The sequence below is a fragment of the Perca fluviatilis genome, chromosome 7 (genome assembly GCF_010015445.1).
Source record: "Perca fluviatilis chromosome 7, GENO_Pfluv_1.0, whole genome shotgun sequence".
Classification (NCBI taxonomy): Eukaryota; Metazoa; Chordata; class Actinopteri; order Perciformes; family Percidae; genus Perca; species Perca fluviatilis.
In genome coordinates this window covers 17,042,369-17,058,826 of record NC_053118.1, presented here as the reverse complement: position 1 = coordinate 17,058,826, position 16,458 = coordinate 17,042,369, and the positions used below count along the sequence as shown (strand labels likewise).

The window sequence follows — 16,458 nt, the reverse complement described above, 5'->3', positions numbered from 1 at the left end:
ATGGCAGCAGAACACTAGTATAAAATAGCACCCTTTAATATAGTGGACACTAAGTATAAATAGATATAATCATGTCACTTCAATTCTTAAATTGTGATTACAAAGACTAACACTTGGCTTCTTTAAATCAGTCTCTGCTACTAAATTAGCTTTTCAGCACTACAAAATGTAATCCTAAACATGTTTTTCTACATAATTGTACCTCCTCTCTGTGGCCAGGTTGGCTCAGTGGGTAGAGCAGGCGCACATATACTGAGAGGTTTATGCCTCGACGCAGAGATCCAGGGTTCGAATCCGACCTGTGACGATTTCCTGCATGTCTTCCCCCTCTCTCTCTCCCCTTTCTCACCTAGCTGTCCTATCAAATAAAGGCAGAAGAAGCCCAAAAAATAATCTTTAAAAAAAGAAAATTGTACCTCCTCTCGATCACCCTGTGCCCACTCCTCCCTCCAGTGAGAAATCATGTTTGCGAAATAAGTCGCAGTCACGCCCTGATGTCAAAACCCTAGAGTTCTGAACCTTGTACACATTATGGTCAGCTACTTAAAAAAAACTAGCTGGTTCTACTGTGGCGATTTTAAGACCGATTGTGTTTGACATTAAAAGGAAGTTAAATTGAGTTTGTATTGTTAAAAATCACAAATCATAAATCTGGCTCAAAGTTCTTAACATGACATCTCTATCATTAAGATGAGGCAAAACTACAAATAGCAACAGAGGAGGAATCCCTCTTCTGTTTATCAAATATATTTCGCACATATTCTGACCAGGTTTTTCACTCTAGCTTAGAAAGTGGCATGATTAGTGCATAATTAGTTCAAACTGTTTTCTAGTGATTAAAGTAAAATAATTTCCAGTATGACAGAGGGTTAAATACTGTAAGTATAAGACAACATACATAACTATGTAGATTTGGATGTTAGTGTTGACGGAAAAAGACCGTAGAAACCTGAACGGTATCTACAACAAATGAAATAAATGTGTTTATGTGAAAACAATGCAGAATTTGATTTATTGGACAGAGAAATCAAAGAACTGATGGAAGAAGGAATCAAATCAATCTAGGTGTGATCAACTAGCAGACAAGACGCACATTAAACACACACAGACAGTGTGCTGCTTACCCGCCAGGGCTACAGGTCACACAGTAAGGCAGGAGGAGGAGGAGGAGGAGGAGGAAGAGAGAGGGAGCAGCCAAAAGAAAAGAAGATACATGGAAAATATTAAAGCATTTAAAACATGCAACCTATGTATTTGGTCAATGCATCCTTGTCTTTGTCTGTGTGTTTATAGGTATTGGTTGCTTCTGTGTATTTTTGATTTGGGTTTGTGTGTGTGTGTGTGTGTAACTGTATCAGTGTGTGTCTGTGTACCTTGACTCCATCGTTGTAACTATCTCCAGTGTTCAGACAGGCCAGACTGCCCACTTGGCTCTGGGCCCCAGGTCGAGGGGGTTTCTTTGGGGGAGCTGCATGCTCTGCAGTAAACAACATATAAAAGTGAAAAACTATGTCTCCTCGCAGTTTTACAGTCTCATACATACAAGTTCTAGAAAAATTGTACTTTAACATTCTTCCACAGCTCTTACTCGTACTGTACCCCGGCAGCAACTGATGTAGTTCATATCAGTATCAACATCCGATTAAAGATTATTTTCATTATCGATAAATAGTTAAGTCTATAAGAAAGTGACATCATTAAAGTCTGGTTATGTCTGTCCAACAGTCCAAAATGATATAAAACACAGCCCATTTGTGAATCCTCACATTTGAGAGACAGTTTGGCATTATTGCTTGATTAAACCATTATCAAAAAATTGTTGCCAATTACTTCTCTCTAAATTGACTAATTAGATAATTGTTTCAGCTTTACATGACAAAAAACAATTCAATAGTGAAAACAGAAGGAAAAAAAGGTTGTGAGTACATGGAAAAAAAAACAAAAAAAACTGTCCTTGAAAATCTCCCAAACTATTTTAAGATGAATGCTTTTCTATTTTCTCTGTATTTGACTGCTTGCACGGCGGGTATATTCACGCTCCGAGCACACACACACACACACACACACACACACACACACCACACACACACACACACACACACACACACACACACACACACACACACACACACACACACACACACACACACACACACACACACACACACACACACACACAACATATTGAGCATGACATGCCGTCTGAGTCCATATAAACAGAGGTTGGTTTGCTCACTGGCAGGCCAACAGGCTCCAGAGTTCACAATCAGATGTGTCATATTGTGGCATCAGACTGTAAACTCTGCAAGCAGACACTGACACACACAGACTGACACTATCTGCTGGTAGCGGGAGATATGTCATCTGTATACAGAGGGTTAGTTAGAGCTAAACACAGCTATGTAATGGTATATGTGGGAATGGCATACTTTGGGAGATGAAGACACAGAAAGAGAAGAGAGAATAAAACAATTGTGGTTGTGTGTAATTACAGAGGGTTACAGGGCATGTCTATTACCTGGCTTGCCCACGGGCTGGTATATGTGCTGGTTTCCTGTCTGCACAAACAAACAAACAGCAAAACATTGGGTTAACAAGTACTCAATCACACACACATGATCAGAAGCTTCACAGGAAATGAGAACTTCACAGGCAAAAATCACCAGCCGGTTCTGAAAAAAGTCGGGAATCCAATTTAATTTACCTGTCACAAGACACGCCTTCTCAATTTGTAAAACACAGCGAGTTCACTGTCGTCTCCGGTCGAGGAGAGGTTTCTGTTTTCAGCGGTGTGTGGTCGAGCACTGTGTTACTAATGTTAACAAAACTATTCTGTCTGGCTACACAGGGATAAGAAAAAAAAAAAGCACTTCCTTTGTTAGTGCTACCCTTTCAAAAACCAGATAAAACGCTGCAGCATGTCTTTATGATTTGATGGTTGTGATCATAAAATGATGCCACAAAACTCTCAAGTGGTGCCAGACATGTTATATATTTACTTTGTTTTATTATTACTCAATCTTTGTTGTTTTTTCCTGTGTGAGAAAACAGTACATAATGCTTTGAAAGCCATCATAGTGTTGTGGACTGACAACCACCAACACCCAAAAATACTCTACCGCGCACGCACACACACACACACACACACACACACACACACACACACACACACACACACACACACACACACACACACACACACACACACACACACACACACACACACACACACACACACACACACACACACACACACACACACACACACACACACACACACACACACGGGAGATTTTACCACCACAAACCACAGCCATTCATTGGGAGGAGGACAAGCAGAGAGATGAATTACAGAGACAGAAATATCTGTCCTATGGCAACTTCAAATTCTGCTTCTGGTGGCATCAAGAACATAACAGACATCAACATACACCTCTGCGAGTGCATTTGGCTCTTGAGATTCCAGCTTTGGGATGAAGTTACACCGAAGCTCTGATCAACAACATACTGTAATTTAGTTTGAGGAGAAGAAATTTTATCCCAGAAAGGATTTAAGAGAAAAACATTACAGTACGTAGTAAAAAAATGATGTGGTGAGCTCTCCTAAGCCAAGAAAGGTCTTCTTTCACAGACACTCATATTGTAGCAAGGTTGGTTTGTACATATTCATATGACAAGGGCTGTAGCTAATGATTATTTTTGATTAATCTGACGATTAAGTTCTCAATTAAACCACTGTTTAGATAGTAGATAGAGATAGTGAATAATGCCGGTCGCAATTTTTCTAAACCAAAAGGTGACGCTTCAAGACAAAGAAAGCAGCTATTACTCACATTTGAGAAAGTTGAAACATGGGAACGTTTCACGTTATTGCTTGAAAAATGACTTAAACTATTATTTAAAAATTGTTGCTTCTTTCAATCAACTAATCAACAAACTGTTGCAGCTCTGAATGTGAGATATTCACTGGGGAGAGGCAGATAAATAAAGATGGCGACTTCCTTTTTTGCAACAGTGCTCTAATAATAACTGCCGATGTTGTGGGAATCCATTGACCCCTTGTTTCTGAGCCCACCCCTGACAGGTCACTTCCTGTCCCTGGATCAATCCCCTCAGCAACTAATCAAAACAAACACATGCTGCAGCCAGTTGCAGTGAGTCCAACCAGAATGTGGACTTCCGTCAACATTCGTCTTTATCAGACATCCTCCTCTCTTAAAAACACAAACAGGCCAGAAAAATAACTTCCCTTTCTAATGCCGTGGGAGTGGAAAATGGTCATGAGAGGCGATGTGAAGTACAGTTCATTCAAGAGAAATACATCAACTTTTTCTTGTCAAAATGTATTTCTTTACGCAGCCTGTGAACCGCTGTTATCGTCCTGCTGCATGCATGAATAACACCAACAAACAGTGGGATGGATGAAGGCAGAAAACATCTGTAGAAAGTAACTCACCGGTGGTTGGAGTCCACCGTCTTCTCTGTCCAGACTCCCTCTAGAACTTCTAGAGTCTGGTTTCTAAACACACACACACACACACACACACACACACACACACACACACACACACACACACACACACACACACACACACACACACACACACACACACACACACACACACACACTTCAATTAAATTTGCTTTTGTAGTTCTGTCTTCACAGTTATGCAACATGTTTGCAATTGTTTTTCCAGTGAACAGTAAGTCACATTGCTTTTCTGTTTGGACTTTTGATTACTGGGATATTCACTGAGACAAATTGCCTTTCATGGCATGCCATCAGTTCTATATCTCATGCTGTGGTAAGACTGGTGCAAACTCGGTCACTTAAACCAGTAGATTTACGGATTACAATTTTTGGATTTAAATGATCATCTTTTACAGCCATTTTACTGCACCATGTAGTTTCTACTCTGATCCGATTCGTACTAGGTGAAAGTGACTCCAATTCTCCAAATCTAAGTTTAATCCTAAATCTTGCAATGATTATGTGAATGAGGAAATGAATGAGTGAATCACAGCAGTGAAGCTCACACAAAGAATCTTGCATCCAAACACAGTCTCCCTGCACAAGACTTCAAATAAAAACAGGAACGCACTGTACAAAGCTGCATGATCCAGAAGTGCAGGACTTGTATTACTACACACAAACAAACTTTTTTCCAATATAAGCACAACTTTTTCAGATGGACATTTAAACCCCAAATAACACTGCCACTGCAAAAACATCCACAAACAACGCCAAAATAAAAAACACCTCTACACATACAACGCTCACACCCATCAATGCCTACCAGTTTTCCAATACAGGACTTGAAGACCAGCATTGCCACTGAGTTCATCAAAGTTGTCTGATGAACCTTTTGTGTCCCGAGTTGTCTGAGATGTTGTGTCCGTTTTGCTATCTGGCTCTGATCTTATTGTATCTCTCTCTATAGTCTATCTGCCCCTACGACTGAGTGTTTTCCTGTCTGTCTGCCTGCCCGTCTTTCTACTACTCTGTGCAAACAGTTTCATCAAGACAAGAATTCAGACTCAACTCAACTTCCTGCCTCCAGCACACTTATACTGTATCTGACTCTGACGCATGGAGAGAGGGAAGGAGAGGAGGAGAAGGGAGGAGGGATGGAGCATGCTGCCAACGAGCCGTCAGTGTGTGAGCATGTCTACCCTTCTTTCCCAAACCATTCTGTTTTCTCCTGCCTTTCTCCCCCCTCTCTCGCCCCTCCCTGAAGTGACAGGGTTATAAAAACCAGCCAGCCTCCAACACGCACACTCACACACACAAATATATGCCTGCCCAGCTTTTCAGTAATCTTGTGTGTTGTCAGTTAGTGGTTGTGGGTCAAAGACAGTCTGTTGACTGGGCTGTCAGATTGTCTAAGCCTCTCATTAGCCTGGAATTCACACAGGCCACACCTGCCTACAAACTCTCTCTCACACTCACACTCACACACACAGGCGCGCACGCGCACACATGCATGCACACAATCAAATTCTTGAGCTAAAACCCCAGACAGCGCGATCAAGTAAGGATTGTATCATGTGGACGCGCCAACAGTTTTGTTTTCATTACTTTGAATTCCTCATGGGGGCGACAGAAAATACGCACTATAGCTTTAAGTTGCTATGGCTCCAATAGAAATGTAATGCTCCAATTTAGGAGAAATGTGAAGCTGATAAAAGCAGAGAGCAACTATGTAAGGTCACAATACTTTGGTGCTGTTTATATCAATCATATGATATATTTAATCAAATCCAAACAATTGAGAAAAAAAAAAGATAAAACCCCAGGAGGGAGATAACTAATATTAATAACTTCCAAATAACGTGGTTCTTAACGCATCCCAGAAAATCTTTCTTTCAGTTTCACCCATCATTGAAGGTCAGAGCGGAATCACCATGACAGTCACCCTTAAAAGGGGTAAGCTGCCAATATGTTGCTATAGTACACTTCAATAAGCTTGAACCCAGGTTCAGAATATTAAGTGTTTTCCTAAGACATAATGCAGCTGAGGACGAATATCAGCATTGCGGCAATTGTAAGTCTGATCCAAATAATGACTGTGGAAGTGATTTAAGATCTAATTAGCTCACACATCTAATTCACGAGTATTTTATTTACATTTATTATTTATAATGTATTTATATGGGTTTGTCCTTTAGGAGGATGTATTTCAGAGAGTCCGTTAACAAATTTACAAAAACACAACAATCATGCATCATGGAACTAAAATAAAAATACTTCAACACGACTGACAAGTCAAAGATGGGAACTAAGCAAGAAAGCATTGCATTGCAGGTAACGATAACATGCACAACAAAATCATACAAAAAGGGACTCAGGGGTCTTAAAAATTTAGCTAGTTCTCTATATTCTACGTTTTTTTTGCAGTGAAATGTCCCTGGTTATGCACATATGTATGTACACTCTTGTTTAATTATGTTTAGGATGAAACTGATCTTACATTTTATTTGAAGCAGCAGTAAAAAATCCAAATTGTCTTATTATTTTACTTGCAGAAATATAGTCAGCAAATCTTTGTTTACTTGCCACTGAAATACAAATATATTTGATTTGTAGCATATATTTTCACAGTAGCAATATCATGTTGCTAACAGAGTACAGTGTATAAAATAAATATCAAGTTAAATGTACCGTTACGTCCTTAGTAAATGTGTATTAACTGTGTCTGTGAGTGCAATTTCCAATGAGCGTGCTGTGTGTGTTACCAGCAGCCTTTCCTCCTGCTCCAGCCACCTCTGGTCCTCCTCCATCTGCTGTTGTTGTATCATCAGCTGTTCCTCCATTAACAGGCACTGCTGGCCTACACACTGCTGCATGTCTACTGCCCTGTCCTACACACACATAAACAAACACATACACAAATACATGCATGCAACAAAAAAAAGAGCATAGCAGCAGACATGCACACCAACACAGGGACACACACACACACACACACACACAAACACACACACACACACACACAGAGTCACAGATGGAGACACACACACACAAGACTGATGAGAGGTTGAACTTCGATGATGGACACTTAACTACATGTAATGTTATCTAGATAATAATGTAAATTTGTGGACTAAAGTGGTTATGAAGGTGGTACTTTCATTCACAATACTTCCTCACAGGTTGATTAGTCAGTTGCCAGGCAACAAATACAATTCTCGCAGGTGGGCAGATTTGGTCTAATAGCCCCAACCAACAAAATGTATTTTTCTCAATAATATTTAACAACTCAGAGTTGGACTTACTTATCCAAGATTTTGACACTATAAACCAGGGGTGTCAAACTCATTTTCACTAAGGTCCACACTGGAAAAAGAGAATCACACCAAGGGCCAGACATGTAGAGTTTATTGACGTCCTTTTGTTACTGCATGTCACGATTCTTTTTTTTTTTTTACATTTTGGTAGCTTTTTTCCTCATTTTTTTCCGATTTGTTTTTTTTGTGGCTTTCTCAGACATTTGTCACCTTTTTGTAAATTTATTGCTTTTTCTGACATTTTTGTACGCTTTTTGTCGCATTTGTGTTGATATGAAGTCCTACAAAAGTCATCAAAAGAGTTCCTTAGCCATCATAGAATTTAGCAAATCAAGCAAAACAATAATACAAACAACAACAACCTGTTTCACAGCCTGAATATGAAAACTCTCTGCGTCTGGGGGAATTTCTGAGTCTCAGAGTCGGCAAATCTGCCATATTCTGCTTTGAATGTCAGGTAATTGCAGTTTTAAAAAAACACTTTCCGGTGATTTGGTTTGGCGCAAAACTAGGCGGGCCAAAATTGATTGTGAACCCAAATTGATATACGGGCCGGATCTAAATCTGCAAGGGGCCGGGTTTGGCCCGCAGGCCTTGAGTTATGTGCTATAAACTCCTGAACATTTTTTTTTGAAGACTTTAATTATTATTTTGAATTCTGAGTGTGAATGGACGTCGGCATAACAATTTGCATAATTCTGTGTGTTTTCATTCTATCATGAAACACCTGTGTGTGCACATGTGCGAGTGTAAAATTGGTCTCCTACCTCCATCGCAGAGCCCCATAGTGCCATGTCGTGCCCATGTGGATGGGGGAGGTGCTGCGCGTGCGAGTGTGTGTGGACGTGGTGGCGGGGGTGTGTGTGCGCGTGGTGTGTGTCCAGCATTGCAGCCGGTGGGGGGTACAGGGCGCTGGGCACCGAGGGGAGGGTGTGAGGGCCTGGGTACCCTGCCATCTGATCCAGGGAGGGAGGACAGAGAAAAAGACACGCTGTTAGTCGGTTATGAGTTCTCGTTTGATTACATCTTCACCTTTTTTATCAATTTCATTTCTCTCAAAATGATCTTTCCTTTTAATTTGTGCTTACATTTTATACCCTTTATTTCCCATTTACTGTTCAAATTCTTTATTTAAAGCACTTTATATTATCTTTGTGAAATACAGTTAGGTCAACACTCTCCATCCTAAGAAATGTGCTATACAAATACAGCTGTCTTGTCTTTCTGCAACCCCAAACTGCTGCAACAGCAGCAAAAGAGCAGTCAGCTAAGTTAGTCTGCGTACCTGGTAGTGTCCAGGATGTTGGGGACTGGGATAAAAGCCTTCACTCGAGCGAGGACTGGGATAGCCTGGTCTACTAGGCTACAGACCGAGAGAGAAAGAGATAGCAGGAAGAGATGAACAGAGGTTGAGTAATAGCAAGACAGAGGGGGCAGAAAATAAAAATACAGTTACAATGCTTGTTCATCTTTTTTTCCCAAAAACTGAAACGTTAGAAGACGGGCACCGGGTCATTCAGACAATCAACACACAAACCCCTCAGAGCTGTTTGTGTGGCTGGGTTAGCTGTCAATCAAAACAGGGAACACCCACTGGGCTGCAAGTCCAGCAAGCTGTTAGTTGAAGTGGCACAAACTTACTGTTCCTATAATCAAAACATTGACCGGAATAAACTGTGTGATATTCCTGGACTACTGATCACTGATCAGATGTGATGCAGGTGTGTACATAAGTGTGTTATGGCTGCACGTTCACCAAAGACCTCTCTTTCAAGCATTTGCTTTTTCTTATTTGGAAAAGAAAGGATGTATTGCTGTTGAAAAGGTTGAAAAAATAAAGCGTGTAATATTTATATAAGCTTTTTAATCCGAGCTTCTGCTGCTGCCTAAAGGAACAGAATTTAGTAGAGGAGAGTGAGTCTGCTACTCGTCTCTATTCTTTTCGGTTTCTTTTGCTGGGAACTAGTAGCTAAAAACAGAAGTGCTTGGTGAACCCACAGCCTTGTTTCGTCTCTTGGTTTCTGGTGATTTGTTGTGATGAAGCTGTTGAAAGTTGATGAACAGTTTCCCCTCTTTATGATTTAAACCTCTCTAACACAGAGCTCATTTCTAGCACAACAATGTTGTAACCTCTACCTTCCACAGTCTCTCATAGTAGCTTTCTCTGGACCACACCTCCGACAGCAAGACAGACACAAAGACACACAGGGAGGGAAACAGACAGCAAAAAAAGACGGGGAAGGAGGGAGACAAGGAAAGAGAAAAGGAAAAACAGTAGGAAGGGAGGGAGGAAGGACAAAGAGAAGCAGACAAGACAAAGAAACTGAGGACGAGACAAACAGGAGCTTGAAAAACTCTGAGACTGACAGACCGAGAGGGAAACATACAGCATGTTGTGAACACGCTCAAACATGTAAGGACACAGGGTTCCTTAAGAATAAAATGATATCTTGGAAGTTTAAATCTGCCCCACACAGATTCACAGCCCCGTGGTAGCCAATCCATGTAGAGGGAGGTTTCCTGGGGAATACCAAGTTTAAAAAAGGAAAGATAAACACAAGGCTAAAAAGACAGACAGACAGGATGGGAGGTGAGATTAATGGGACAGGATAGTCACACCAGGATAAGACATACATTGGTTACTATCTGAAGACGTTTGGATGAATATTTCAATGTAAGAATGAATGGCAAATAAATAAATAAATAGGCCCAGTCAATGTCGTCCAACTGCAGTACTGTAGTGCTAGGAGACTCACGTCCAAGCTCGCCACTGATAGGCAAAACAAGTAATAACAGCACCAGTTTACACCAACAGATGTGTCATCTACTGGCAAAGGAAATAAGCTGATGCAATGTTGACACTTGTGCCACCTGCAGGCCATGAGCAGAAACAGCTTTAATACCTGTTTGTGCTTTTAACGCTGGTATTGTTTTCAACTTGTGACAACTTTGAAAAGTGGAGCTTTACAAACAAAATTTCAATACAACTTTAATAATTTATCATCTATTTGACATTCATTTTTTCATTTTCTTTAGCATTTAAGCAGATTGTGCAATTTAAAAATGCAACAATTTTAGGGCAGCACATTTGGGAAACACTGTAATAAGGATTCTTTTTTTAAATTAACTTGTTGTTGTGAGCACATACCTCTGTTGCTAACATGTAACCATGGCATAACTCCATGAAGAATTTTAGGTATGTTGAGGGGCACAGTGTAATTAAGCTTTTCTTTTTACTCCGTGTATCACTCTGGGGCACAACTCATTGACTCCCACACAGACTCATCTATCACCGTCTGTTGCAGTGAAAACAGACTTAAAACAGGAATTCATTCTGGCTGTTGTGAAGATTTAACTTGTAACCTGTCGTCCAGCTAAGAGCCAAACAGACTCAAGGCAAGTATGTCCTATACAGCTGTTTCTGTCTCCTGTTTCCTTCAGAGATTTCTCACTGGTGCCAAAAGTATCTCTGATTTTAACAGTATTTTTATTTTTTTACATGAAAGCCTGCATTTTCAAGCAAACAACTCATGTTTTAAACACTTTCCAAGCATTGAAAGTCATAATTCTTAGCAGAAGCCTCCATGTACGGTATGAGGTAGGCTGATATTACAGCTCAGTGGTAGTAGGACTAAACGCACAGGGTCACCATACCAAAACAAGTTCATGTGTAGAACTACTGGCCAGCACCCAACAGCTAGGTCAAGGTGACAGAGGGCCAGCTCTGTGTAAACAGGCTTAAGTAGAAACAGATCTTTTAGCTTGCTCTGTATGTATTTATAGTAGCGGTCTCAATCCTAGGCTTCACACATTCTTACAAGGCTTAGTAGTACATGGAATGAATAAATGTGGCTGTATTCAATACAGGATGCAGACCCATAGCATTATATTGAATTATACTGTATGTTACAATTGAAGCTCTTTCCTCTTGAACATGGCTGAGACCCAGATATTGGGTTCGACCAAAGGTAAAAAATGTTTTTAACATCCTATTCATCTCATTCCACCTCATTTGAATTCCAGTGTAATTTAAAAGCAGATTCTTTTTTTTTGTGAATTCTGTAAATATTTGCTTTTTCTGGCTAATTCATGATATACTGTAGAATGTATCTACAGTAAGTGCCACGTGTGTTAGATGGGTCCGACTGTTAGCCAATGTATTTCAGATTATAACAGGCATCCAGAAGAGGCTAGAAATAGGGTGCAACTATCCGAGGACACATCAACACAATACCTGACGCAAACACAAATACCTGTAACTACATTCAATCATGACAGAGGACATTCAACAGCATGTCCAACATAAATAACGCATGCCAAGCATAAACATGCTCATTTACAGTCACTGGTGTTGACAAGAATCGTATCAAAAAATCACTGCACTCTGTTATAATTAATGATTCAAAGACTGGATTTAGTTTGTGAATCCACTTATCAAAAAAAGTTGCAACATTTTTCGCCGACACTAGGCTTATTTAACTTTGGTTGCCATGTGGTGGGCATGCAAAAAGAAAAGGGATGGTGGGTGTGAGGAAAGCCAACAACTGTTACTCTCAATAAATAATACGTAGGAATGTTTTCATTCTGAACTTCAATTCTTGCCTTTTTAGTCATGAATATTTAATATATAAATATAATAAGTTATCATGGGCTGATAAAAATCTAAAATATTTTACAGCTTAAAACTTTCTTCTATTGAGCTAATTGTATGTGGCAATTTAATTATTGAATGGCATATTTTTTCTTATCACAATGTATTCATTAGCCTCAATAGATCAAAAATCAATATGTTTTTTTTGTGCAAGACTGGCTGATCTTATCTGGAATTACAAATCTTCGAATCTGAAATTTCCTTTTAAATCCCCCTGGACATTTATCAAAGGGACTACAATCCTAAACATTGCAACTTATAATTTGACAAAAACACATAAGTTTGTTTTAGTTATTAAAAAACAACAGCTTTAGTGCAGTTTAACAGTACACCACCTGCCTTCAAGGGTCTGGACATGTGTCTTTCGGAGCAGGGGATGGGAAAAGGTGCATTGGTAGTTACAGGGAGGCTTGGCATTCGACTGGGTGGATGGTGGTGAGTGGAGGACAGAGTGCAGGCAGAGGGTATTGGGAGGAGTCTCTGTGTGAGGGGTGCAGGAGAGACCAGCAAGGGCCTCCCACATGACAGCACAGCAGGGTGTTGGTGCTGGGGGTCAGAGTCAGGTTGTAGTGAGGTACTGGGATTAGTTTGGCAGCCAGGGTGAAAGCTGCGCAACAAAAGGGTTTTAAGATTAGAATTAGACTTGGGCTGGATGTTTTGGAGGGTGTGGGGGCAAATTTTTGACATACTGCAGGGCAGAGAGTTAAGGTTAGGACTAGACTGGGAAAGTAGTGGGGAGAGCCCGGGATGGGAGTGTGACTTGTTTGACTTTGGGTGGGATGAACAGAGCAGGTGGCCGTTAGTCGGGGGATTTGTCTTGTGGGGGCAGCTGCCATTGGACAGGCTCTCTGACCTGGTGTAAGGTGGAGAGTAGAAGTTAGCATGAGACTGTAGGGATATATTTTTTAAAAAAGAAATTTTTTAAGATTTGATTAGGATTACTTAGTGTTGTGCTGAGAGAAAGAGTGAAAAAGTTTTTTAAATTAAAGAGATGTTTGATGAAGGTGAAGATTGAGGGTGTATGAGATTGGAAGGAAATAGGAGAGAAATGAAAAAATTTGTTAATGGAAGATGGTGGTAAGGAAGAGAATAACAACAATCCAGACTGGAAGGTGGGCGTAGTGGAGCGAAGTGATGAACAGCTGCAGACAGAAGGACAAAGGTAGAGGACGGACAAATGGAAATATAAAAAGGTATCACAGGAGATAGAGACGTGTCGTAGACAGGTGAGACAGACAGGGATGAGCCAAAGCACAGACAAAAATATGCACGACTGTAACCAAAGCCATACAGCGACTGAAGACCTAAATATGTAGTGAAAAGACTTTTACAATTTAAATTCCTTTTGTTGTACATGAATGAAACAAATGCAGCATTCACTAATACCTACAACGAAATTCAGATTAGGCATAGGACAACTGCATCACTAAAGGCTTAAAATAACAAATCTGATATACACTGTTCAAGACATATGGCTTTAGTTGTAACCAAAAGAAGCAGTTAACAGATGCTAACAGCAGGGGCATGGGTGAGGGGGGGGGGGGCTGTAAGTGAGGGGGAAGCAGCCAGCAGCTGGGGCAACAAGCTGGGATGGTACTAGTGGAGGTGGGAGTGGGGGTGGGGGTTACGTACTTGTAAAAATAACCATTTTAGAAGTAATTTCATATTTGTTAAAACAAATTATTCATGATTTTCACCATGTTTACACATTTGAAGGGAGCAGTTTATGTTATATAAAAAAATGGAAAATAAATAAATAAATAAAATGTGCTCAAGGGCTTGCATATATGCATATTACACAAACCCAGTAAGTCTCCCTTGTTCTAATCTACTAGACTTTAAAGTTCCCAAGACATGGTGCTCTTTGGATGCTTTTATATAGACCTTAGTGGTCCCCTAATACTGTATCTGAAGTCTCTTTCCCGAAATTCAGCCTTGGTGCAGAATTACAGCCACCAGAGCCAGAGCTTTTCTTAGTATGTGCCATTTCTGTGTCTGTAGCTAATGAGGAGGAGAGGGGGGGGGGGAGGGGAGGGTGGGGGCGCTTGACCAACTGCCACTTTGCTTGTTTGAAAGCCATGATGTCTCTCTCTCATGGGTGGGCCAAATTTTCTGGGCGGCCAAAGCAGAAAAGGGGAGGTAACCTTCCTCCTTATAACCTCATAAGGAGCAAGATTCCAGATCGGCCCATCTGAGCTTTCATTTTCTCAAAGGCAGAGCAGGATACCCAGGGCTCAGTTTACACCAATCACCAAGTGAAATTTACATGCCATGGGACCTTTAATTATATAGCATTTTCCGGATTATTCTATTTACATGCTTTAATGTTTAAAAAAAAAAAAAAAACTAAACAAAAACACTCCTACTGCCCATGGCTGCTGCAACTGTATTCACCCTCTTTGTGAGACGCTCTGCAGAAGGCGCCTGTCTCTTTAATCCCTCCTCCTGAAAAAGCCCAGTCTGCTCTGATTGGCCAGCGTGTTTCCTGGAATGTCCGGAGCCTCTGCTCCGTGTTTTACTAGTTGAAGCTGGAGCTACTGCAACGGAGTATATAACAGGACTTTGTCCCGTGAAAAATCACCAATAAAGGCTTCTAAACCAAATATTACACAACCGAACATGTCCCAGCAGTAAAGTGACCGGAATGTGGGGAGAAATGACCAGCATTGGCTGAGATTACAGCTATGTTGCGTTTGCATGTAGCTAGCTAATTAATAGTTAGCAGTATGCTAACGTTAGATTGTAGGGAACGAAGCAGCACTTTCTACCGACAAAAATGCAAACGCAAACGCAAATAAAGGCTTTTAAACCTAATACTACTAACAGAAAATGTTTCCGGAGTAATGTGACCTGGAATTGGGGAGAATTTAACGACACTGGCAGAACAACGTGACATTGTTTACTGCCGTTAGGATGTAGTTATATGGGACAATGTTAACAAAAAGAAAATAGAAAAAACACTCCAGTCCTGCCTACTTGGAGCAGATGACCAATCATAGAGGGCCAATCATTAGAGCTGCCTAAGACTTAGCCGAGAGTAGAAAAAAACTGTTCAAATCGGAGTGTTCAAAATAGTTGGAAATCTGAACGTTTTAGCTCACAGGGATTTGTCTAAAATACGTTTACCTCATTATTTGAAAATCCAACATTATAACATTGTAGATATGACAGAAACACGGAATTGCATAATATGTGACCTTTAATATAACATTAACCTGCCCACTGCAGGAAAGCTGCTTTTCAGAAAATAAAAATAATCAAATTATTACATGTGCAAAAGTTAAAGTCACATGTTCATTGGTCCTATATGTGCACATTTTTGTATAAGGGCATTTCTTCCTATAATATGGGACTAAGCTACATGCACCTGACACTCCTTGAAAAGCCTGGATTCAAGAGCAAAACCCATACACATTTGTTGGTCTTGAACTTTATTATCATAGTTATAAAACCCCACATGACAACTGACTTCAGCAATAATTCAACTTTGACAGGGCAGATGTCTTGTGCGTCCAAAGAGTCAAACCTTAGAGGAAATACTAAATCAAATCAGTTACTAGTTGAATCATTTCAATGCCTTAATATTAATGGTCGCCACTTAGAATCATGTGTGATGTAGCAAAGTAGACGACAGAAAATATATCACTAACTCCACATGAAAGTATATCAGAGAGGCTAACTAAAGAGTGCATGGGACTTGCAATGGTCAGGGTCAACAGCACAAACACAGCAGATGCTCTTTATTGCTACACCTGTTGCACTTAAACAAACAGAGACACAAACACATGTGGTGTAGTAGTGCCTTACTTTTGGTGGTGCTTCATCAGTCCCTCCAGAGTCCCAAGAAACAGTGACCTGTCTCCTCATCTCCATCCTGCTCCTCTCCTTCTGCTGGAGCTTCTCCTCCTCTAATATAGTGCTGGAAACGAGGAAAAAAACAGCACTTTAACTCCACACACACACACACACACACACACACACACACACACACACACAAAAAAAAAAAAAAAAAAAAAACA

At 40.4% G+C, this 16,458-nt stretch overlaps 1 protein-coding gene across 5 annotated transcripts in view; it reads right to left on the bottom strand.

Annotated features, from left to right (window-relative positions):
• LOC120561713 (focal adhesion kinase 1-like) overlaps positions 1-16,458 on the bottom strand; it is a 69,769-nt gene that overhangs the window by 6,251 nt on the left and 47,060 nt on the right. For 3 of the 5 annotated variants that reach the window (XM_039804921.1, XM_039804923.1, XM_039804924.1), the window contains 7 exons: positions 16,247-16,358; positions 9,074-9,151; positions 8,556-8,744; positions 7,237-7,362; positions 4,457-4,519; positions 2,519-2,558; positions 1,374-1,477 (listed from right to left, as the gene is read on the bottom strand). In XM_039804921.1, the coding sequence (XP_039660855.1) occupies positions 1,374-1,477; positions 2,519-2,558; positions 4,457-4,519; positions 7,237-7,362; positions 8,556-8,744; positions 9,074-9,151; positions 16,247-16,358 (712 nt within the window). Of the gene's footprint in view, positions 1-1,124; positions 1,134-1,373; positions 1,478-2,518; positions 2,559-4,456; positions 4,520-7,236; positions 7,363-8,555; positions 8,745-9,073; positions 9,152-16,246; positions 16,359-16,458 lie in introns of all 5 variants that reach the window. The other 2 variants (XM_039804920.1, XM_039804922.1) reach the window with 1 other exon arrangement.